This window comes from Pseudophryne corroboree, chromosome 1 (assembly GCF_028390025.1).
Source record: "Pseudophryne corroboree isolate aPseCor3 chromosome 1, aPseCor3.hap2, whole genome shotgun sequence".
NCBI classification, from domain to species: Eukaryota; Metazoa; Chordata; class Amphibia; order Anura; family Myobatrachidae; genus Pseudophryne; species Pseudophryne corroboree.
Genome location: NC_086444.1, coordinates 806,827,234 through 806,852,386, shown reverse-complemented (window position 1 = coordinate 806,852,386; position 25,153 = coordinate 806,827,234). Strand labels below are relative to the sequence as shown.

Sequence of the window (25,153 nt, the reverse complement as noted above, 5' to 3'; positions counted from 1 at the left end):
AACTTCAATTAGATATAATTATTTAAAAAAAAATTATGAGCTCTACAGTCATGCTTGTGAGGTAACGTGTGGAGTTTATTCATAAAAATGTACACATTACAGTTATAACATTATATCTGTCTATGTTACATCTGTCTGTTTACGCATTGCTGAGAAACCCAAAATCACTCAACTGCCCCGGCGATATTTTTTGTGACTTTGCAAATGATAAATATAAATCTGTGTTAGTGCTGGCCTCTCTTTATAGACAGGCCTCTGTGATCCATTTAATATACTTCCACTTAAATGTGTTACCTAACGTTGCAGTAAAATTCTCTTTAAATCCTGATAATATGATTAAAGGGCCCTACACACTTGGTGATTTGGCCGATTTTGACAACCAACGATGTTATCGTTGGTCGATTTTTCATCAACGATTTTTTACATACACACTGAACAATTTTGGATGATATGACATTACATTACATCGATATTGTCCAAATTGGCTTGCAGGTATAAACGATGGTAGACCAACGATGAACAACTGCGGGGACGCACATTGTTCATTGTTGATGCATCCACACTGAACGATATAAACGATTTATCGTTCATTTTTGAACGATATTGTTCATATCGCCCATCAATATCTCCAAGTGTGTAGGGCCCTTAAGAAGATATAATCATGCAAAATCCCACTGTATATAAATCAACTATTTACACTTTGTGAACAGTCCCACTGTGTGGAGCGAGCTTTGAGTGACAGAACAGCATTTCTGATCTGCTGCCTAATTTCTACACTATATAAAATAAATACATTGTACTATGACATTCATGCAGCTCTTTGCAGATAGCAACAAACATACAGACCACTTTACTGTATTCATAGGTTATATAAAACCCAGTGACGTGCGGTGGGGTGAGGCAGGTGAGGCAGAGTCTTTCCTGTCATACTAACGTTTGTGCCAGAGTTTTGACTGTGTAAAGTATATGAAAAACACAAACAATATTAGCTCACCGCACGTCCCTGATAAAACCCCCATATAGAAGAGTTTGTTTAGCCACCAATGACAGTGATAGTGCAGAAACTCACAACATGGTCAGCCTGTATGCCAGCAGCTGCAACAACACTGTGACTGCTGACACTGTCCTCCTCTCACGTCTGTTAATGATTAAGTCCATGTTCAAAGGGGTTTTCCACCTTCAGACAAATTATATTTATCAGTTTCTACATGTGCTCCTATAACATTTACTATATACTCTATTTTACATTACTGACGGCCTTCTGTGTTTTTACTAATACCTTTTATTAAAATCCAAGTGGTTTTGTTTATTTGTGTTGCCTTTGTATTCTAGCACAGACCCCTTCTGTGTATGTAACTAACCAAGGGAACATACTGAACAGAAACAACTTTGCTAGATTATACAAAAAGCCTTGGAGAAAAGCAGAAAAGTATGCAGCAGAGAGAAAGAAAGGCACATTTAGTACAGTTTGCAAGAAGGTTTGTACCATTTAATACAGCTGAATAGTGGTGGAAAATTTCTTTGCGTTTTTATTTTATTTATTCATTTATCTAGTGTCAACATTTGCCATATCACTGTACAATTAATAAAAGGAAAGCTTCAATATTTAAAAACCACTACAAAACTATACAAAATGAAGATACACTTCCTCATCAGAACTTACACCCTAAAGTAATGTGCAGAAAAATATACTACAGGAACGGGATGCAGTCAATATACCGGCTGTCAGGGTCCTGGCGTTCAGGAGACCGGCACTGGAATCCCGACAGACGGTCAAATACCGATTCCCGGATCCTGAAAAACGCTGGGTATTCCCACTCAGTTGATGGCTCCACGCCACCAACCTAGTGGGAATAGAACCTGTGGTGAGCAAAGCGAGCCACCAGGCCCGATGCGTGGCGACCGTAGCGAGACCGTGAGAAGACTCCTGCCTCGCTTCTGCCAGACGGAATGCCGCTGTCGGTATAGTGACAGCCGCCAGCATCCCGTCTGCCGGGATACCATATGTATCCCACAAAAACATAACTGGGGGTCATTCCGAGTTGATCGCTAGCTGCCGTTGTTCACAGCGCAGCGATCAGGCTAAAAAATGGCATTTCTGTGCATGCATATGCCCCGCAATGCGCACGCGCAACGTACGGGTACACAGCCCATTGTGGCTGTGCACAGGTTCTAGCAAAGTTTTCAGTCGCATTGACGGCCGCAAGAAGATTGACAGGAAGGGGGCATTTCTGGGTGTCAACTGACCGTTTTCAGGGAGGGTTTGCAAAATCGCAGGCGTGTCTGAAAAAACTCAGGCGTGGCTGGGCGTTTGCTGGGCGGGTGTATGGCGTCAAATCCGGACACGAATAGGCTGAAGTGATCGCAGGCGCTGAGTAGGTTCAGGGCTACTCAGAAACTGCACAAACTGTTTTTGCAGAGCTCGGCTGCACATGCACATTGCTAAAACTAGCCAGCAAGCGATCAACTCAGAATGACCCCCATTGTATGTATCCAATAACATTATGTATCTACCGCATTTCTCCATATTGAAGATTTTAAAGACTAATTTGCAGCAGCAAAACAGAGTTATTACATTTACAGTAGATAACTAGCTAAACTAGCTAAACCTTAAAAAAAACTACAACTCTTAAGGGCCCTACACACTGGCCGATTTTTTGAAAGATATGAACGATCTCGTTCATAAATGAACGAGAACTCGTTCATATCTTTCAGTGTGGAGACTCCTGCGATGAACGATGCGCGGCCCCGCGCTCGTTCATCGCTGGTCTCCCGTCGGCTGTGCATGCAGGCCAATATGGACGATCTCGTCCATATTTGCCTGCACTTCAATGCAGCCGCGTGACGGGGGGAGTGAAGAAACTTCACTCCCCCCGTCACTGCCCCCCCGCCGCCGGGTCGCTCGTCGGCCGTATCCGCCGTTGGGCAGCTCGGCGGCGAGTCGGCCAGTGAGTAGGGCCCTTTATAACTGTAGGATGTCTACATTGGGACATACAGGTTATAACTCAGCACTAACCAACGCACCAAATGGTTCCTTCTGCCTAATCTAGACACTTCTGTGGTGAAACAAAGTTGAAGACACATTTTCTTCTCAGAATTTCTAGTTCATAACATTTTTATCTCATATTTACTGCTACTTTGACTGAGTAATCTCTAATTTCATGCTCCAATTTTACAGCTAATATACACACATCTATATTTAAATAGGAATTAACCATAACATGTTAAATACCCTAAAAGTCTATATTTTGTTACTCATATAAAATGAATTTAGCATGAATTATGTTTAACATATTCTGTCTCAAATCTGACAATAGCAAAATAGAGCACAGTGGCATGTGCCAGTTGCCAATCTTGGCTCTGGTAGATATCTAAATATATTCAAGTTATATACATGTAATCCATTATGAGATGTATTATTATTCATTATGACCAATAATTACAACTGCAACCAAAATATTTAATGCATCTATACCAGTGGTTCTCAAACTCGGTCCTCAGGACCCCACACAGTGCATGTTTTGCAGGTCTCCTCACAGAATCACAAATGAAATAATTAGCTCCACATGTGGACCTTTAAAAATGTGTCAGTGACTAATTAATACACCTGTGCACCTGCTGGGTTACCTGCAAAACATGCACTGTGTGGGGTCCTGAGGACCGAGTTTGAGAACCTCTGATCTATATTATAGCCCAGTTTATATGCACAATGATATTCAGTATTCATTTCAAAGTAATCTAAAGATTCTGCCAATGGAGCATCTGACAGCCCTACCAGCAGGTGAAGTTTTATTCAGAGACTTCAGGATGGAGAGACAGCTTTAGGCTAGTAATAGCCGGCAAATGGATCACCCAACTACCCAATTGCAAGTGCAAGCACTAGTTACCATGGCAAGTCAAATGGGATCATGTTGCCTATATGCAAAATAAGCATTTTTCTGGTAGCCAGCCAAAGTATATACAATAAATTAATCCTTAATTTATCAAAATAATCAAAAGATAGATAAAGGACATATGTTATCACACTTCTTTATTTTGTAGTATTATAAAAACACTAGTTACCAGCCCGTCAAAATGAAGAACAAAATAACAGTAATACCATGTTGGACCCTTTTGGGCGCGACGTGAACAGTCCTGTTTGAGCACTGAAACGGGTCACTTTTGGCTCATTTCTGCTCGCCTGCTCGAGGGTCCGAGCAGAAATGTCAGCGCCGAGACTTTGCACGTCCGAACAGAGGGGGTTATTCAGATCTGTTAGCAAACCAAAAAAGTTAGCAATTGGGCAAAACCATGTTACACTGCAGGTGAGGCAGATATAACATGTGCAGAGAGTTAGATTTGGGAGGGGTGTGTTCAAACTGAAGTCTAAATTGCAGTGTAAAAATAAAACAGCCAGTATTTAGCCTGCACAGAAACAATATAATCCACCCAATTCTAAATATCCCTGCACATGTTACATCTGCCCCACTGCAAAGCAACATGGTTTTGCCCAATTGCTAACTTCTTTGGTTTGATAACAACTCTGAATAACCCCCAGAGTAACAATTGAATTGCTCCGTCGGGTACCATCTAGTGGCCGCAGGCATGCAGAACACTTGAATCCCCCCCCCCCCCCCCTAGAAGTGAGGACTAGGTCCAACGGTGTAAATATATCAGAAATGAAAAATGAAACCACAAAGAAAAACACTAAGCGAATAAAGTAAAATATGATGCTAATCCTATATAATAAAAGGCGGACGCTGCTCCTCAACTCTGTGGGTGGAATTCAAGTGTTGATACAGTCGGCTGTGCACATCCAGCAGCACTGTGTTATGTTGTTCCATCATTTGGATGGGCTGGTAACTATTATATGTATAAAATCTTATAAATAACTGGATAAAATGCATTCTGCTGTCATCATTCCGAATTGGTGAGTCATCACTTCAGTATTCATTAGGAAAATGTGTGTTACGTGTTATGTTATGAGATCTAATTCACCCACTGTTGTACATTGTTACAGATTTACCTCAGCCCAGGTACATTTTTAACTCTATACGGCGCAGTAGACTACAGGATTGTGCCAGGGTCTACTGATCATGTCTAGGTCTCTGGAAACATGGCATCCACCATGGTCCAGAGACTAATTTCACTACTGCGCATGGGCGGCAGGCATTTTGGATGCAGTGTGTGCAGTGTGGACTCCCCTGGACCCAGGGGCCCGTGTGCCCTGCACACATTGCACCCATAATAGAAACGTCAATGACTCAGCCAGTAGCTTATGTCTTTATATGTTTACGGACTCCACGTAGACATACTTACAATCTTGCAGTAGTAGGTGCATTATCCTGTCTACCATTACATGGGTTGATAGACAGTTAAAAGGTCGACAGTCAATAGGGTGACACCATAGCGTCGACAGGCAAAAGGTCAACAGTCAAAAAGTCGACAGGGTCAAAAGGTCGACAATCAAAAGGTCAACATGAAAAAGGTTGACACATATATGGTTGCCATGTTTTTTTAGCATTTTTTCATGTTTTTACAGCATTTACTATCCATGTCACATACTATTACTTTTAGTAATCTTGGAGCGAGTGAAACGAGCCACCAAGCCCGAGCAGACGCATTTCATCAAATTTTGGTACTTTTCAAAAACAAACACAAAATAACCCCCCCCCCCCCCAAAAAAAAAACCCCACCATTTTGTGTCGACTTTTTGATACTGTCGACCTTTTGACTGTGGACCCTAGGGTGTAGAACAGACCTAATGACAGTCTATCTTTTTAATGTCTAACTCCTGTATCACACCCCATTAAACACTTTTCCCACATCTAGTAGATCTGCTGATATTGGGGATACAATGCTTAGTAATGGTTGCTTTCCCAGCCATAAAAGTCTAGAGCAGTGGTTCCCAAACTGTGTGCCTAGGCACCCTGGGGTGCCTCAGGACACTTGTAGGGGTGCCTTGGATTAGTGGTCCAGGACCAATTCAAATTATTTGCGGTCAATGTAATAGGCAAAACTAGTGCTGATGGATGCTAATCATAAAATATGTGGACAAACAGAAGCAAATCCTGTCCCTCACCACATAAATTAACTTATGGATGACACATAAACAATATTTACTTTATTTAAAATTTCTTTCTAAGGGGGAGATTCAATTGTTTGAAAAGTCAGTTGGGTGTCTGTTTTTTCCTATCTCATAGACAGGAAAAAACAGACACCCAACCGACTTTTCAAACATTTGAAATCCCCCCTATATGTCTCAATAAGAAGCTTTTGTCCTGAAGGTGCCGTGAAAAGTTTGGGAACCACTGATCTAGAGGTTTGAAAGTACACATTTTGCAATGAGCATCAGATTAGAACGAATATACTGCTGATGTTTGTGAGCTTGTATAGAAAGGAAGAAGGCAAATGTTTTCCAGTATGCCTGTGTACATACTGACAAAAAGTTAATATATATTTTTTTGATTCAGAAATGTGCATAGAAGTATAAAATATTTGATAAAACCAAGGTGACTCATTTGGGTAACTAAATAACCAATGTTGCTGATTAATCCCTTTAGTGGTGATACATTTCTACTGGGCTAACCACGAATTCTAATAGACAAACCGTACTGAGCGAGAGTATCCTTAATCAGTTTTGCTGCACTAGAAAGATATCAACAATTATTATTTCAGCTTTATCAACCACAAATTATTAGTCATTGTAAAATTTATGCAACTTTCATATCTGTCTGGTCAACACTATTTTTCCTAGGAAATAAAATGACTGTAGTACATAAGTACTACATAAGAGCTACTTCTCACTACTGAGAAAGAAAACTCAAATGGTACATTAACTAAATAGTATTTAATATTCTGTACAACCTATTGAACTGTCTCCCCATCCTGTCCGAGTGTTCAGAGCTAAAACTCAGCTTTACACATGCATGCTTGCACCAATCAGATATATAGCTCTCTATGCACACGCTGTTCTGTAGAGCTTCCATCCCCCCTGCTTACTTTCAGTCATTTTTCTTCGGCACTGGGGCATTACATAAAATAAAATAAAAAGAAAGAAGGGAAATGAACTTTTAATGATAATTTCATTTTAATAGTGGAATTTTTAAAAGCCAACCCATAAGGTGTATTTGTAAATAAACCATACTGAAAGGATATGGGTATTGTAATGCCATGATTTATAGAAAGGATATTTTTCTTAGCTGTAAATGCAATTATAATTTACTTTATTGGAACTGAGCATGGAACAAAAATACAGTTGCCCTATAATTTACCATATGCTGATGAAACTAAATATGCTGCAAAGGCAAATTCACTTAAAGCAGTGCATAGCTTACTGATTTCATTTTTATACTGATGGCTTCCATATATTACCAAAATGAGGTCTTCATAAGTGATTTGTTCATGATACCAGCATTCGGCATCCCAGCAGTCGGAATGCCGACGTCAAAATCCCTCCATAAAGAGTATATAAGAATAGTAAATATAATTCAGGTGCTTCATACAGAGAGGTAACAGGTGTAGGTAATACTTGTGAGGCTGATCACGGAGACAAATATTAAACACATGAAAACCACCCCTGCTAGTATGCAAACATTCCTAGATCTAGAGGAAACTATGTCTTGGTTGTAACTAAGGGTCTATTTACTAAGCCTTGGATGGAGATAAAATCGACGGAGATAAAGTGCCAGCCAATCGGCTCCAAACTGTCATGTCACAGGCTGTGTTTGAAAAATGTCAGGAGCCGATTGGCTGGGACTTTATCTCCGTCGGATTTATCTCCATCCAAGGCTTAGTAAATAGACCCCCAGGTATGGTTTATTTTTATATGCTTTTCTTACAATTTTACGTAAATGTCTAGACAACCATAGGCAGGCCACATTGCAGTATTGCAGCTGCCAATATTCCATTATCGCTGTAGGCACAGCACCAACATTTCAACATTTGAATACCTGAAAATAATCAGATGGAAATCAATTGGGTTATTTTTCCATAAGTCCACTATGTTTAGTACATTTAAGGCCACACAGTTTGACATGGTGCAGCTCAGGGAACAGCAGCAGTGCCAGAATCCTGTGCCCTTCACTCTCTAAGGTGGCTCCACCGGGACCAGTCACCAATGTGCTGAATACGTCTAGCAGTCTTTTTTCCCGCCCCTCCTAAGGATCCGCCCCCTTTTCCCTGAGGTCCTGCCCCTTCCTACTCTTCCAGTTCTGACTGTCCGTGAGCCCATCCTCCCTTAGATCTCTGTGGACGTTGACTGTGAGAGACTACAGAATCTACTTCAAGCAGAGGTAAGTATCTGTGGGTGTTTTTTAGTGTTATCTGGGGTGTATTAATATCATCTGGGGAGGTAGGTAATGTTGTAATATTATGTGGGGTGGGGGTGTAGAACCATTGTGGGAGTGTATACTAATGTTGAATTTTGGTATATTGAAATTACTTGTGGGTGGTGTGGTGTAATAGTGTGTGTGTGTGTGTGTGTGTGTGTGTGTGTGTGTGTGTGTGTGTGTGTGTGTGTGTGTGTGTAGGGGGGTGTCTGTGGTAATGTTTTGTGGGAGTACGTTAATGATGTTTAACATGTTGGCACATAGAACATATTTATGAAGGGATGGGAAGAAGAAGAGTAGCCGGAATACAGGTGATCGGATGGGAGAAGCGTCATAGAGGAGTTGGTACACAGGTGATGGGATTGGAGAAAGCTGCACAAAGGGGCTGGATGACGGGATGGAAGCAGCACAGAGGAGTCAGAATACAGGTGATGTGGGTGGGGGGAGAGGCACAGTAGAGCTGGGATTCAAGTGGTGGGATGTGGTGATAGGCTATAATTTTGCCTAGGATGTCTAGAAACCTTACACTAACCCTGCTTACTCTCCCTGCTCCTCTTGTCATCTCCCACCACTAGTGCTGCCAAAGAGAATTGAGCAGTTGAAGGGGGGTATCTAATATCTAAAATCTTATGTTTTTTGTGATTTTTCCCTATGTTTCTCCAATATTTTTGTCGTGCCATACTATTAGGGGGTGGTCTTCAGGCTGCCGACTGTCGGGATCCCGGCGCACAGTATATTGGCGCTGGAATCCCGGCAGCCGGCATATCGACAGATTTTCTCCCTCGTGGGGGTCCACGACCCCCCTGGAGGGAGAATAAATAGCGTGCACTGTGCCCGCAAGGGGCTCATTTGCGCTCGCCACGCTGTCGGTATGCTGGTGGTCGGCCTCCCGGTGCCGGTATGCTGGTCGCCGGGAGCCCGGCTGCCGGCATACGATACTACACCCCTATTAGGATCACCCCCCCAAAAAAATTTATTTTCTCCCGAAAAAAGTGAAACCTGTGTGTTTTCGCCACCCATATCCCTGTTTTCGCAGGAAAATGAGTCTCCTTTAGGGGACTTGGTTTTGCCTGCTGGAGGCAGGTGAAACAAAATCCATGATAAGCCACAGCCCCGTCGACTTATCAGGGCTAATTGGCTAGCAGCTGGATGGCTGCTATGCAATTGTGCAGTCATAGGGTAGAGGGGGGATCAAGTCTCCAAACTTAGTTTCAGTAAAGATAAGGGAGAAATATCCCATCTTCACTACAAACTCCATTGGATTTTGGAAGTCACACATGTCCTTAATGTGTATTTAGCACATAACAACAAAAAGCAATATTGAAATAATACAGCAAAACAGACTACCGTTATCCTAAATCATAAGCACGTGAGCTCTTATATGTCTGTGGTACATTGATGACCACTGCTCATCACTTCAGCTCAGTGGCGTATTTATAATGGGTGCAGTGTGTGCGGTGCACGCGGCCCCCGAGGTCAAGGGGGCCAACACCACACAAAGTGTACCCATTTTTTCAATACTTACCCTCTGGAGTCCCGTGTCATCATCAGCAGCACTGCAGGAATCACCAGGAAAATGGTGCAGCGGCTATTTTTCAGGCATTTCGCACATGTGCACTAAGAAAATCTCTGGGAAAATGCCCACTGTTCCATTTTCCCAGGGACCTGCGCATGCGCACTACACTTTTCGAGAGTGCTAGGGTCCCCTAGTGCTTAGAGTCTACAGCGCTGCCGGTTAGAGAAGGGGGCCCAGGCAGATCCTGCACACGGGCCTCTGCCTCTCTTGATACACTGCTACTTAGGCCCTTTTAGACTAATGGTTGATCAGGAGTTGACTGAAAGCGAAATGCACTTCTAGCCACACTATAGCAGAGGCCAAGGTGAGTACAAGAGCAAACAGATAAATTCCTAATTTTGCTGTCATTTGTAAATTGTCTGTCAATATAAAACATCTACAGGAAGTATTATTTTTTTGTAATATTAAAGTAATTTCAGGCAAACACATTCCATGATTGCATTCCTGCCCCATATGGTTAAATACATAAAGGTGCTATGGGATACAGTGCCCATACAATTATATCCTATGTGATTTATTACGCTACCACATACACAACACAGACACAGGAAGCCTTCTAGATACTAGTTGTGAAAGACGTCTACTAGCCTTGGCAAATGGTCACATTAATTCATGGTGTCATCTCTTAACTGTAAGGCAAGAAATTGTCAGCAGAAAAAATGGTAGAAACAAGATTAAAGATTGTGGAATGAATAATGGGAGGATTTGGGTTCTGCACCAGCTCAGAATAGGCAAACTCTCATCCTATACTTTTTATGAGACAAAACAGTGTAAATAAGGAAAAGACAGTGCCACCCAAATCCTCAGTCAGCTCCAGTGCTAGACAGTCTGGGGTGGAAGAGGAAGACTGCTCTATTGCCAGCCCAACACATGTTCGTACATGGCTGGTATCCGTGTGGGTGAGATAGGTGGCACAAACACATTCACAGAGGCTTCAAGCTCCACACTGAAAAGCGCTGAAACTCACCCTGATCCCTGGGTTATGGAAGCCAAAACAAATAAGAAAATTAGGACCCCTGGCAATTTTGTCTCCCAAGTTGTCACAGTATAATAGGCAAGGAACACTAACACATCTGCCCATTGTACCAATAGACTGGTCAATCAATCAATCAATCAATCAATCAATCAATCATAAAAGTGTTCAATAACGTGGTTATCAATTGTTTTCTAAAGTCTTTTAATAACCTTTATTTGAAAATTGTGTATGTGTGTTTTATCGAGATTTTAGTTATATGAGCAGGGATTCTAAATACTGGCCCATTATTCTGTGACCAGTCGTGTGACAAAGCTGTTGTTAATTACCCCAACTTCCACAGTCAAAGGGCTTTGGGAAGAGCCTCAGTATATTTCAGTGCAGTGATTCTAGCTTCTTTGCACTGCCTCCATAATTTCCATAATAGTAGTCACCACAGACCTGAGACTGTGCATGTGGCTGATTTTACTGTAGGTGCAAGTGCAGCTCATTGCATTGCGATACAAGTGCTGATAGAAAGCATGCACCTTTATGTGCGCTGGGTAGACAAGTGGTACCAAGCACTTCATAAATGACCTTTGCAGAGTTCATGAACCTTAGTGTTGTGGGTGGCACAGGATAATAACTGCACACAATAGAGTGACAGTGCCTGCACATAATGGCAATGAGTCAACAAGGCAGCGTAGCATATCTGACCACAAAAGTGATTCTGCTGTTTGAATAAGAAGACGTCAGTCAGGATGAAGGACCAATATCCAGATCAGCACCAGGCATACTGGGCAATATTTGGCTGTTCGGTCCCCGCGGAGTTCAGAAGATGCTCATTCTGTACACACAGTTCAGTAGCAGTAATCTGCTGCCATCTTCTAATTGCTATTACCAACATGCCTAATAACAATCTGATTGATCAGTCTATTATCAGGCCTCACTATAGTTTACAGCCACACATGCAGCATCTGACCTGGTATGACCTGCAGCACAGCATATCAACATGCAATCTTCCCTGCCTGATAGATTCAGAGCAAAGGCTACATTCTCCTGGGATACGGTCCTTAGGTTGACCTCACTTTGGTCAACAGTTAATAGGTCAACCACTGTTAGTCGACATGCATTAGGTCGACACCTGTAAAAGGTCGACATGGGCATTAGGTTGACATTGCAAAGGTCGACAAATGCAATGGTTGACATGAGTTTTTTCACAATTTTTCTTTCCATTTTTTAAAACTTTTTCATACTTTACAATCCACGTGGACTACAATTGGGAATAGTAGCGAGCCATGCTAGGGGACACATTGCACTAATTGGGGTTCCCGGTCACTTTATGAAGAAAACAACACTGAAAAAATGTCGACCTTTTCCACGTCGACCTAATGACCACGTCGCCCTTTTCCAGATGTCGACCTAGTGCCTGTCAACCAATAGTGGTTGACCTAATGAGTGTCGACCTAAATTGGGTCAACCCAATAAACCCGTTCCATTCTCCCTACACCCCACATGTACTCAATGATAACTATTCATACTAAAGGGCCCTACACACTTGCTGATTACACTGAGTGATATGAACGATCTATCGTTCATATCGCTCAGTGTGTAGGCACCAACGATGAACCGCGTTCATCCATCATTGGTGCTGGCTCGTTTATACATGCAATCCAATATGGACAATCTCGTCCATATTAGCATGCAGGGCTATGGGGCCAGGTGACGTCAGGGAGTGAATAAACTACACTCCCCCCGTCATCCCACCCCGCCGGGTCCCCCGTTGGCCGCATCGGCTGTCGGGCGCATTCGGCCAATGTGTAGGGCCCTTTATATTACTCAATCTAACTACATTGTGTAATTGAGTAGGGACCATATTATACAGAGGGCTTGAAGTGGTTTTCATGCGTTACGGAAGCTATAAAGCATTCCTGATTATTTTATTAATTGTAAGGGGTAAGGGCCATCCAGACCATAATACACAGTATACTTTATATTTCTACACTGCAATAACTGGACATCTGTGCTAAACTTAGTCCATTTGGAATTGGAAATATTTATAGTATAACAACTTTAAACCATAACTAGATGTTGGGACAAAATATAGAAAAATTTCAACATGCACAAATCCATATGTAGATTGAATAATCCAGACCGTGGCAAAACATGACGTTTTCATTTGGAATGTACTGTGTGATGTCTTTAGTCTCACGTGCAGAAGGGGTGAGGTTCATAGGGTCGACAGTGTCTAGGTCGACCATGTTTGGGTCGACCACTATTGGTCTACAGTAACTAGGTCGACAGGGATGCTAGGTCGACTGGGCCTCCAGGTCGACATGGTCTAGGTCAACAGGTTAAAAGGCCGACGTGAGTTTTTATTTTTTTGGGTGTCGTTTTCTTCCATACAGTGACCGGGAACCCCAATTAGTGCACCATGTCCCCTCGCATGGCTCGCTTTGCTCGCTATGCTTCGGGCAAGGTGCCTCACTGCACTCGGCAAAGGCTACTATTCCCAATCGTAGTCCACGTGGATCGTTAAGTATGAAAAAGTTCAAAAAAAGAAAAAAAAGTGAAAAACTCATGTCAACCTTTTGACCTGTCGACCTAGAACATGTCGACCTAGAGACCCTGTCGACCTAGTTATTGTCGACCAGCAGTGGTCGACCTAAACTTTGTCGACCTAGTTACTGTCGACCTAGAAGCCGGATCCCGCGCACAAGACAGAATTCTCCCCCCCTTCACCACTCACATCTTCATTACACATATCTTCACTTTGGCTCTATTCCTGAAAGTGCTAGAAATATATCTGCGGTAGATACAAAGAGCTGCTTTATATAAAACTGCTGTTATTTTTAAGAGTAAGGTTCCTTTAAACAAAAGTCTGGGACTCATAAATTGCTTCAAAGTATACAACAGTAATAGGCAACACCAGAAAGCACCAGAAGTAACTCTTCCTAGTGATTATTGGCCCTCATTCCGAGTTGTTCGCTCGTTCTTTTTCATCGCATCGCAGTGAAAATCCGCTTAGTACGCATGCGCAAAGTTCGCACTGCGACTGCGCCAAGTAACTTTACTATGAAGAAAGTATTTTTACTCATGGCTTTTTCTTCGCTCCGGCGATCGTAATGTGATTGACAGGAAATGGGTGTTACTGGGCGGAAACACGGCGTTTCAGGGGCGTGTGGCTGAAAACGCTACCGTTTCCGGAAAAAACGCAGGAGTGGCCGGAGAAACGGTGGGAGTGCCTGGGCGAACGCTGGGTGTGTTTGTGACGTCAACCAGGAACGACAAGCACTGAACTGATCGCACAGGCAGAGTAAGTCTGGAGCTACTCTGAAACTGCTAAGTAGTTAGTAATCGCAATATTGCGAATACATCGGTCGCAATTTTAAGAAGCTAAGATTCACTCCCAGTAGGCGGCGGCTTAGCGTGTGTAACTCTGCTAAATTCGCCTTGCGACCGATCAACTCGGAATGAGGGCCATTGTAACATTCTCTGCAAAAGCAAACAAACACTGGAGAGGCTGCACAATGATCACGTGCATGTCAGCAGGAAACAACATCTTACACCTTAAGGAGTATTACACAATGATTTCAATTAGAAAAGAGAAAACAGATCAGACCATAAATATACGTTAAAGAGGAATTTGTTTCACTCTGTCTGCCAAGCCACAAATTCTCTTTACTTCATCTGGGGGGAAAATTGTCCTATTAAGTATCTTTCAACATGCGCCAGTCCATTTTACGCAGGCTCTATGTGGCACAATGGGAGAATGCTTTAAATTAAATCTATGTAGGCCCAAACTTTGAGGCAAAGCAAAGAATTCTAACATGATGTCTTATTATTCAAAACACATTTCCCTCTTCGTATGAAAGCAATATGTTTAATGGAGCTGGTATTAATTTCTGTAATCAGAATTTAGTTTATTTGTAGTGAAACATAATATACACCTAACATTTCAGAGCTGCAACTGTGAAGTAACAGATATTTGGCTAACGGTGGCTGCCCAGGGAGCGGTCCCCACTTTCACACTGATGCGAGTAGCAGAGATCCATTTCTACTCTGAATCTGCCAGGAACACGTGGACCTCTCACTTACAATAAAACAGCTGTGAGATTGAAAGGACTGAAAAACATCTAAGAACAAAGGCTCTGTCTTTGCATGCATGTATACCTAGGAAGCTTTTGTGCAGAGCCGGCCCTAACCAATATGATGCCCTAGGCAAGATTTTGGCTGGTGCCCCCTAGCACCGCCACTTGTTCTGCAGGAGATGCCTGGCATGAGTCATCTGGCAGCTCTGCTAACGTCTGGCGCCTTTTGTTTCTGAAAATGCATCTTATTTGCATTACTATGTGGCTAGGATGCACAAGCAGCTTCTACTGATTAAAATAATATGCAGCATGCCTATATTCTGTGTGCGACTGCGGCTGTATCTGCATATACGAAATGCTACATTACAGTGATTTCCAGGAATACAGTGCAATGTGGTATTTCGTATGTAGATACAGCCGCAGTCACACACAGAATATAGGCATGCCGCATATCATTTTAATCAGCAGAAGCTGCTGGTGCCCCTAAGCATACCAAATGCCCTAGGCATTTGCCTAGTTTGCCTATGCCTAAGGCCGGCTCTGCTTTTGTGCATACACACAGCGCCTAGGTGACACTTTTGATGCCTGATAAACAAGTGGTCAAAGTGTCAACATATAGAGGTGTTAAAACAATCACCTTATGTTATGGTGTTAAAAAGCTCACCTCCTGTCACATATTATCAATTTGCTCTAACCTAGTTTGTCTTCTGTAATGTAGCCTAAAATAGCTAAATGTATTCAGTGCTGTGCTTTTTAGACCATTTGAATAAATAGATCTTGTGCACTGGGGTCCTCAATTCTCAGGACAATAGAGATAAGGGACAGAGCTGCTCCATCAACTACAATATCAATAACACATTCTGTGCATCTGGGGTATGTTAATGTGACTACTGTCCACTCATTCAGCATTCCGTGTACTCCATTGTGTTAGCCAGACACATGTCGTACAATGTCTAGCAAAGGGACACACAAAACAATGTACACATCATAATGATCCATTGTGGCTTCTATTTCTACTGGCTGTGGGCCGACTTATCACAACTATCCATTGTGGCTTCTATTTCCACTTGCTGTGGGCCGAGTAATGAACAACTTCAATGAACAGATACATTTAAACGCAGATTATTAGGGATCGGTATGTGATCCGCCGCACGGGATGCTGAATGATAGAATGCCGGCAGGGGGTGAGTGCGCTCGCCACGGGTTTATATTCTCCCTCCATGGTTGTCATGGACAACTATAGAGGGGGAATCACAGCCCTCGTCGGTATTCCGGCGGCGCTATAGTACCCATACAAGTATGTTAACAGCATATCGATTATTAAATGCCGCAGCCAATATAGTATATAGACAAAGACAATATGTAGTTCCAGTTCCAACTCCAAGGCAGCTTTTTTTATTTCATTATGTATCACCTGTACCTTTAGACATAATTAAGGACTGGCTTCTAATGCTAATTTTTAATCCTGTATTTTATGGTTCAGGGTCAAAGTACTGCATCAATACCATATGGGAACATCTTAGTTAACAGTATTCTTCTCCATCTGAGTGTAAAGCACAATTCCTATATCTGACAACAATCTGACCTTGGAAGATTTAAAAAGGTAGAGAGGTGGGAACAGCGGACTGTGATTGGTTATAGTACAATTCTGTGACATCATCCCAACTCCTGTTTTCAATTTGTTATGACCCAATCACTGCCAAAAACTTGGTACTTAGGAAACTTTATCCATATTATATGCTCTATCCATATTACCTCTCATCCCAACAGACAGATTCTTAAAATAGTGCATTAAAATGTGTGCTCCTCACTACCGTACCTATGGTTGTATCAGTATCAACATTCCAACAAATTGTTGACAGTGAAAATGCCGACATTCACATTGCCATAATGTTGACATTCCATGTTAGTGTTTAGGGTTAGGATTAGGCTGTGGTTAGGGCTCAAACTAAAAACACTATGTGGACACTCTTACAAGGTCGATATTATGTCCATGATGACATTGCAAATGTTGACATTCAGACCATGTCGTCATTCTGGTGCTGACATTCTGAATACTGACATTTTGTACCACACCCGGTAGTATCTTACACAGAAGAGAGCAGTCTCCTAGGTAAGGGAGAACTCGTTCACAGCAAAACTGCTCCCCCTACATAGAGACAACTATTGTTTCAACATACGTATTTCATTTTGCTCACCCTCCCTAAATAAAGGTATGCTTTGGTGGTGGTGCAACGTTTCCCTTGAATGACCAGATATCAAAGTCACAGTTATGATAAAGCAAAAGCGTTGTGGAAAATAAAATAAGAACGGTGCCTACCACTTCTTGCCAGGGTAAGAAAATAAATCAAGATCCCAAGAAAACATACTGTTAGTTGTTTTACCTCACAGAAAACCACTTAGTGGCACACATACTGGTAATTGGGAGCTGTATCAACAAACGATGTGAGAGGATACTCCAATTCTTCAAAAACTATTGGAGACAATAACAGCACAGTTCACACAGAAAGAGCCTATTTTATGCTTTGTGCTGCCAAGCAGAATTTGAAGACTCATAAATGTTACACAGAAATGTGACCTGGCCTGAGTTTGAGAAGAAACAAACTAGAGAAAAACACAGTGCACTTACTGTTCTTGGAATGGGTGGAGACAAAGAGCCATTTGACATGTATGGGTCATTATTCATATTTGGCATCATGATGTAACTTGGGTATCCAGGATACGAAGGGCCTTTGCTATATAAACCACCATCCGGATGTTTTCCAGCTATATTAGCCCCCCAAAAAACAGAGAAGAGAAAAAAAAAATCTTATGAAACAGCTTTTATTTAGGTCTTGGTGACACCGAATCACAGAACTTTCTTTAAAAACCTAGTGAAATGCTGGTTTACAGTAACAATTTTGTATAAAAAAAAAAAGGAGTAGTTAAAAAAATATGCACAGAAGTGATATATTAAATGTAGAAATCTCTTTAACATTATTGTGTGGTATTTTCTGTCACTATACATCAGGCCTTGCCAACCTGTGTCTCTCCACTGTTGTAAAACTGCAAGTCCCAGCATGCCCTGCTACAGTTTTGCTATTAGGGAATGCTTATACTGTGGCAGGGCATGCTGGGATATGTAGTTTCACAACAGCTGGAGAGCCACAGGTTGGCCAGGCTTGCTATAGATACTTTGGATGGAAGGAACCGTGGGGCTAGTTCAGCGTTTTCGCACAGCGGGCGATCAGGTCTGAACTGAGCATGCGCTGCAGTGCACTGGCGCATGCCAGAGATGCGATCGGCATCTTAGCCCAGCAATCGCCTGCCTGACTGACAGGCAGTAGCGGATCTTGCTACGGGCAAGCAGGATTTTTGCCCGGGGCGCCGCCTTCTGGAGGGCGCCGCTGCCATGGCAAGATCCGCTACTGGTGCCGCTGCTGTACGGTGCTGTGCGGTGTGCAATGAAGTCATCGCGCACCCGCACTGCATTGTGGGAGCGGCACATAGATGCTAGAGGTCATAATTGACCTCTAGTGCAGGGGTGGCCAACCAGTCAGAGACAAAGAGCCAAAAAAATCTTGTTAGGTACGTCAAAGAGCCGACATCAAGCCGAAGGCGCGTGTGCAAAAATGGGGTGTGACCTTGTGCCTGCTAGGCCACACCCCATGGTATTAAATACAATGAAATTGCCAGATCCACATAAAATACATTTTAAAGCCAGAATCAACATAAAATACATTGAAAAAGACACTTCCACATAAAATAATGAAAAAATCCAGATCCACATAAAATATATTGAAAAAGCTATATTCACATAATACACTTCAGCTCCTCCATGTGGCACTCCAGCCAGCTCCCCCATGTGTCAATGTGTCACTCCAGCCAGCACCCTCCTGTGTCACACCAGTCAGCTCCCCATTGTGTCTCTCCTGCCAGGATTCTCCTTTGTCACTCCAGCCAGCTCCCCATTGTGTCACTCCTGCCAGCACCTTCCTGTGTCACTCCAGCCAGCACCCTCCTGTGTCACTCCAGCCAGCTCCCCCTTGTGTCACTCCAGCCCACCCTCATATGTCAGTACAGCCCATTATCTGGCTCCCCAGGTTACAGTCGCCGTAGTGCTGCTGTGTGTCTGGTTGGAGTGCACCAGTTTCCAGGATCTGTTGTGGTCAGGTGACTGAGTGTCGGGAGGCACATTTGAATAAAGAAAGAGCCACATGCGGCTCAAGAGCCACAGGTTGGCCACGGCTGCTCTAGTGTGTATGCAGTGCTATGGGAGAGACGTCATGACGTCTCTCCCATAGATCCGAGGAGCGGCGCCGGCGCCCGGAGACGGAGGGCAGCAGCGGTCGGGAAGCAGGAGCAGGGATTGTAAGTACAAATTTATTTTTTATTTATTTTTTTTGTAAGCGGCGCAACTAGGGAGCACAACTCTACAGCGGGCACAGTACTGGGGGCAATACTACTGGGGGCACAACTCTACAGGGGGCACAACTCTACAGGGGGCACACTACTGGGGGAAATATTACTGGAGGCACAACTATACAGGGGGCACAACTCTACAGGGAGCACAGTACTGGGGGCACAACTACTGAGGGCACAACTACAGGGGGCATAACTGACCACACCCCTTCTCCATGAAGCCACACCCCTATTTTTTCACCCTGGGCGCCACAAGGTCTAGATCTGGCCCTGTTGACAGGCAGAGGCGTTCGCTGGGTGGGAGGGGGCAGGCCGGTGGCGTTGGGCCGACGTTTTGGGGGCGCAGTACAGGCAATGCAGGCGTGCCCAGACCGTGCGGATTGCACATGCAGCCGCTGCGACCCAGAGAGCGACAAGTAGCTCCCTGCCAGCGCGCAGGAGCTGCGCTGGTAAGGAGCTACTCTTCAGGTACAAAAGCATTGCCGCCATGCGATGCTTTTGTACCTGTGCAGGGGCGGAGGGGGGGGGGGGGGGGGCAGAGCCAGAGATGCGGGGCAGACTAGCCCTGTGAGGGCGTCCCCCAGCATGTCTGTGAAAATGATCGTGGATGTGCTAAATTTAGCACATCTATGATCAAGTCTGAATTATCCCCCATATTCACTGACTGATGTCTGGAATATCCAGAATAGTTTAATTACTGTTTAATCACCAGTTATACAGCACAACATATAGCCCCCAGAATATTCTGGGGGCTATATAAATAAATAAATAAATAATAATAATAATAATAATAATGATGATGCATAAAAAGTTGGGGGGGAAGCACAGAGGGGAGGGACAAGAGACCACAGGGCCTATTTATTAACATTATTTTTACTAACAAAAAAGTGAAATCACATTATTTATTTAGTATCACTTAAATGTATTAAAGGGCTTTTGGAGTAGTTTTCATGAAAAACTGCTCCAAACCCTTTAAGTCACTTTTTTTTTTTTAGTAATTAGATCGCTTACTCCATACTCCAGTGTGGGGACTGGGCTTTTTTCGTGTGGGCTGCCAGTCATCGGGAACGCCTGTGCGCTGCTGTGTCCCCCGATGCAGTAAAGTGATGCTGCAAAATGGCAGCTCACTTTACAGCACCAGGGGTCACAGCAGCGCACAGGATCCGATGCCCGTCAGCCATGCAGGAGCACTAATCACCAGCTCCCTGGACTGGTTAGTATATTTACCGCTGGGTCCGCGACGCGAGAGGGGATAGTTGCGATGGGGGGTTTGACCCAGCAGCGGTAGTGGCGATGTTGGCTATGGTGACAGATGCACCGCAGGACATCGGGGTATTTTTTTATGAAAAATACCTCGATAATGCTGCAGAGGGCACTTGCAGGGACAGGGATTGCTTGCAAGCACTGTCCCTGCAGGCAATAATTGGTACATCCGTACGATGTAGTTATCGCAGTGTGGATTGGGTCGATTTTATTAATTCACATGGTGATAAACTGTCTCCTAAATCATACAGTATATCGAGGGCATGGGAAAATAAATGGTTGAGAAATGTGACAATTAGTGACACATGAGGCTATATGGACATGTTGGCTCTATAGTGGCATGTATGGTGGCCAATTCCGTGCCAGTTTTTCAATCCCGGGAATCGGGATTGAAAAGTTATCAATCCCAGGATTCACGGTATACCCGGGATTGGTTGCTTTTCAATCTGTCTCCCCCCCTCTGCCCTGACCAGCCCAGATAACTCACAGCAATATGGACGGGTGGGACACACACACACACACACACACACACACACACACACACACACACACACACACACACACACATCCTGGGTGTTCTGGTGGGCGGCCAGTGCAGGGCGGCGGGGCGATCAAGCGGGTGGGAGAGCGGCTGGCTGCACAGCGTGATCTCTGACTTCACATCACGCTGCACAGTGCGCAGCCACGGGCGAGGTGAGCAGGGTGAGCCGGGCAGCGTCTGAGCTTCCTGAGGATGCTCAATGCTGCCTGGCATATAAAAAAATAGGTTGCTGGCCAATCCTGAAATCCTCGGGATATGACGCTCCAATCCCGGGATTGAATCCCGGCCAATTTTAGTCCGGGATCCCGCCGATCCTAATCCTGGGATTGGCCACCCTAGTGGCATGTGAGTCTATATGGAGGTATGTTGGCTTTATGGGGCATATTGGTTACCTAGTGGAATGTTATGTTACATGGTCCCTATTGGTTATCAGGTGCCATGAGAGGCTATGTAGAGATATAATGGATATGTGGTAGAATATTGGTTATAGCGAGGTATATGCAGTAATAGTTCGTTTTGATGTGCATGGTATTTCGTCCGTCATAGCAAGACCATTTTATATGTACATTTTTACCATGCAAAAAAAAAATCCAGATAGAAAACATAATTTTCACAGTTTATGTATGCTAAGCATTAACCGCTATGCTTCATCATTTGTGGTTGAACTACAGCTACCATGGTCCTTTGCAGCCATTGCTCACAATCCTGGTGTAATTTATATGGCAGCTGCTGCTGTATAAAAGCCAAATTGTGTGACTGTGATAAAATGAAACAGATCTGAATGGCGTCTTGCCTCCTGGGCAGAGGGCAGCTGGGGCCTGTTACTAGAAGGCAACACTAATCAAATACAGAACAAAGGGGCTGGGATTAGTTCTGTGTCTTTATCAGTGTGTGTGATACATCAATGTCTGATTGTCACTCCAACTTAGTGATCTTATGGCTATTTCTTTACCACCAAACTGTTTATTTGCCCCAACTGTGCAAAGCACATTTATATATGCACGTTATTATTTAGAACATTCATGTCTCAAGGGCAATATGTGTAATGAAAAGTATGGTCAAGTCATATTATGAATATTTTAAACAAAGGAATCCCTGTCTAAAAATGATTGTTATAAAAACGATAACACGCCTTTACATACATGTTGTGTAGTTTGGGCACTACAAGAGAAAGCGCAGCATCACACTATTATATTGATATTTGACTTTATTAATGCCGATTGACAGCACTGAAACTCAGACTATGATATAAGTGTAGTCTATAAAGGCAATTAACACATACTCTAGCAGAGCACCCAGATATGTGAATAAACATCAAGACATATGTGCCACAGAAAGTTAGCTTGGTCGATTAAAAGCCACATTATCTTGTCGTTTTGGTGTCAAATGCATCACTAATCATGTTAATCTAAGTGCATCAAGTGTCTGAATTCCAAGCAGGGCTGACTCGACCATTAAGCAGCTTTAGGCAACCGCCTAGGGTGCTGGAATCTGTGGGGCACCACTGAGACATCTTGTACAAAAATGAAGGATGTATCTATTCTGCTCAATGATGGCGTGACATACAACTGTCCATGAGATGTGTTTTGTTTTTTATTTTATTTTACGGAAATAATAAATATATTTTAAAAGTCAAGTAGGCACAGGATGTTTTTGAAAGTAGGCACGTGGAGTGGGCATGCACAGTAGGTTGAAGGTTTTCTTAGGGCACCATGAAACCTTGCACTGGCATCGATTCTAAGTAAATAAACCTTTATCAATTACATATTTATACTGGAGAACAGTAACTGTCTGGGCAAACTAGGGCATATGGGAGCTCAATAGGGGTCAATCTCATATATTGCTCTTTTGACTGCAGTATATAAATTAGCTTTTTGTTTTTTTAAATGTTTTTGTTGTATTTCCATGGAAAGATTGGAAAAGACACAGTAAACTGGAAATATCATCAGATTACAGCAGAAATTCAAGCTAAAGCTTAAGGTTTGTCAACAATCCATATGTTGCAAAGCCAATTGTTTACATTTGACCTTAAATTACAAGGATAAAGAACAATTTACTAATGTGTTCTATTTTTTGTTTAATATATAATCAAATAAAAGTCCAGTTCCAGTTATCATTCTACATGCATTAAATTATGATTTTGCATGCACTTTCTGTTGCATTACTGTTTTCACTGTTGTGTTTGGCCATAGTTCGTAGTTACAACTGGTATTATTATTAAACTTTTGTATCTTCAGTAGTAGTTGTATAATGCAGCATATTAACATTCCCTAGATGTTACATTCTGGAATGTGATGAATGTGGTTTAAATTGCCACTAAATGTAATAAAGAGCCCCAAGGACAGTTTGGGCTTTTGGAAATGTTTAGAGTTACCGCATAAAGTGTCCCCCAAGCTTTGTCTATAATGGAACAGCTTTGTCAGGTTAGAGCAATAGTTGGGTGTTTTGCTTCGAGCAGAAGGAAAACATGTTATTAATCTATTGGAAAACGATTTATATGCTACAATATACTAGTTTATGTTTTGATTTTACTGTCCCGACTTAATGCTGATAAAACATGCTGGCAGTTGTAGTTCAACAACAGCTGGGAAGCCATGGGGTGCCTAATGCTGATTTAATTAATAAGCAAGTGACCTTTTCAGCCAGTACCCCACTGACTCCAAGTGCTAGTTTTGGCCAAAGTACTCCTTCAGAGATGCAGAGCCTGGCCGCTTGCCTTTGTATACAAGCTTTTACAGACTCTCTGATTAGGAAAAAATGTTGTAAAAAATATCTGTCTGTTCAATCAGAGGTCCCTCTGAAATTACCTAGAATAATGTTTTTATACTGAGAGGTATGTTTTCACTGGAACAGGTTTACTAACCCATTCAGCTGATGTTTCATGGCACAGCTGTCTAAGGCCTTATACACACCGGTGTTAGACTTGCATTTTTAAATCTAGTAAAGCGCATATCAAACATAAACATGTTTTTACTTGAGTTTTACTAGCACTTTAGAGCTCACTGTAGACTTCTCGATGCAGTAACTTGTAATAAATGAACAAAAACATGGTGGCTTTATGAAAAATGTTATAGCAATGCAAGCAAAACAGCCAATGAGTATAGTCCCACTAAAAACAAGATTATTTTAATGTCAAACTCATATACGTACATTTTATATGCATTAAAAAAAATGTAAAATTAATTTAATAAATACCTGTGGATATGAATGCTAACTCACTGCCCATTGGATGAACCCACCAAGGTTTTATAATTATATTTTAGTCTATAACTGATGCTGATCATCTTTTCTCTGAATTATTTATGGGTGTTTATATTAGGCATTCACATGAAAAAATATTGTTCTGTGAATGATAAGGTTATTTGTATCAGAAAAATGCATCTTCACTGAGTAATAAAAAGCAATACTTTAAAAAGATTGCTAAATACATATAATACAATAAGTGATGTCACTAATTTTGTAGACAGACCCAACATCCATGAGAATGCACCTATAAATTCACTAGTAACTAATGACCTCTCCAAGGATTATACCTCAGAGAGGTATAACGCGATGTACCTCGTAAACAGATGACTAAATATTTGTTCAGCCCATAAAATGGCTGCCTGCATGGAATGTTGGTGACAGATCCATTTTAAAAACTAAAAACAATTTCATGATTTTTATTTGCCATCTGGGGATAGATTTGTCTGAAATGTTTTTTCCTGGATTCTGTATGGAGAACAATAGAAACTTCCTGAGGTACACTTTGAGATAACTGTATCACATACAATATAATGTATTCCTAAATGGCACACTTTGGTACATGAGTAAGCAAATTTCATTATGTCTTTAAATTCTTTATTCCATAAATGCATCATATTCTTTGTCATGGTCACCTGCATATGAAGCATGACATAGACTGATCTTTATCATGCTCCTAAATGTTAAAAAAACAAGAGAACAGCTTGCTAAGGTTCCTAAATCCTTAATTATTTTACAACATCTAGCCGTTAGACTGTTGGTTCAGAATATCATGAG

General features: G+C 42.5%; 1 protein-coding gene across 2 annotated transcripts in view; it reads right to left on the bottom strand.

The window, feature by feature from the left end:
* Positions 1-25,153, bottom strand: part of LEF1 (lymphoid enhancer binding factor 1) — a 149,287-nt gene that overhangs the window by 105,751 nt on the left and 18,383 nt on the right. For both annotated transcript variants that reach the window (XM_063919139.1, XM_063919132.1), the window contains one exon: positions 17,558-17,694. In XM_063919139.1, the coding sequence (XP_063775209.1) occupies positions 17,558-17,694 (137 nt within the window). The remainder of the gene's footprint in view (positions 1-17,557; positions 17,695-25,153) is intronic.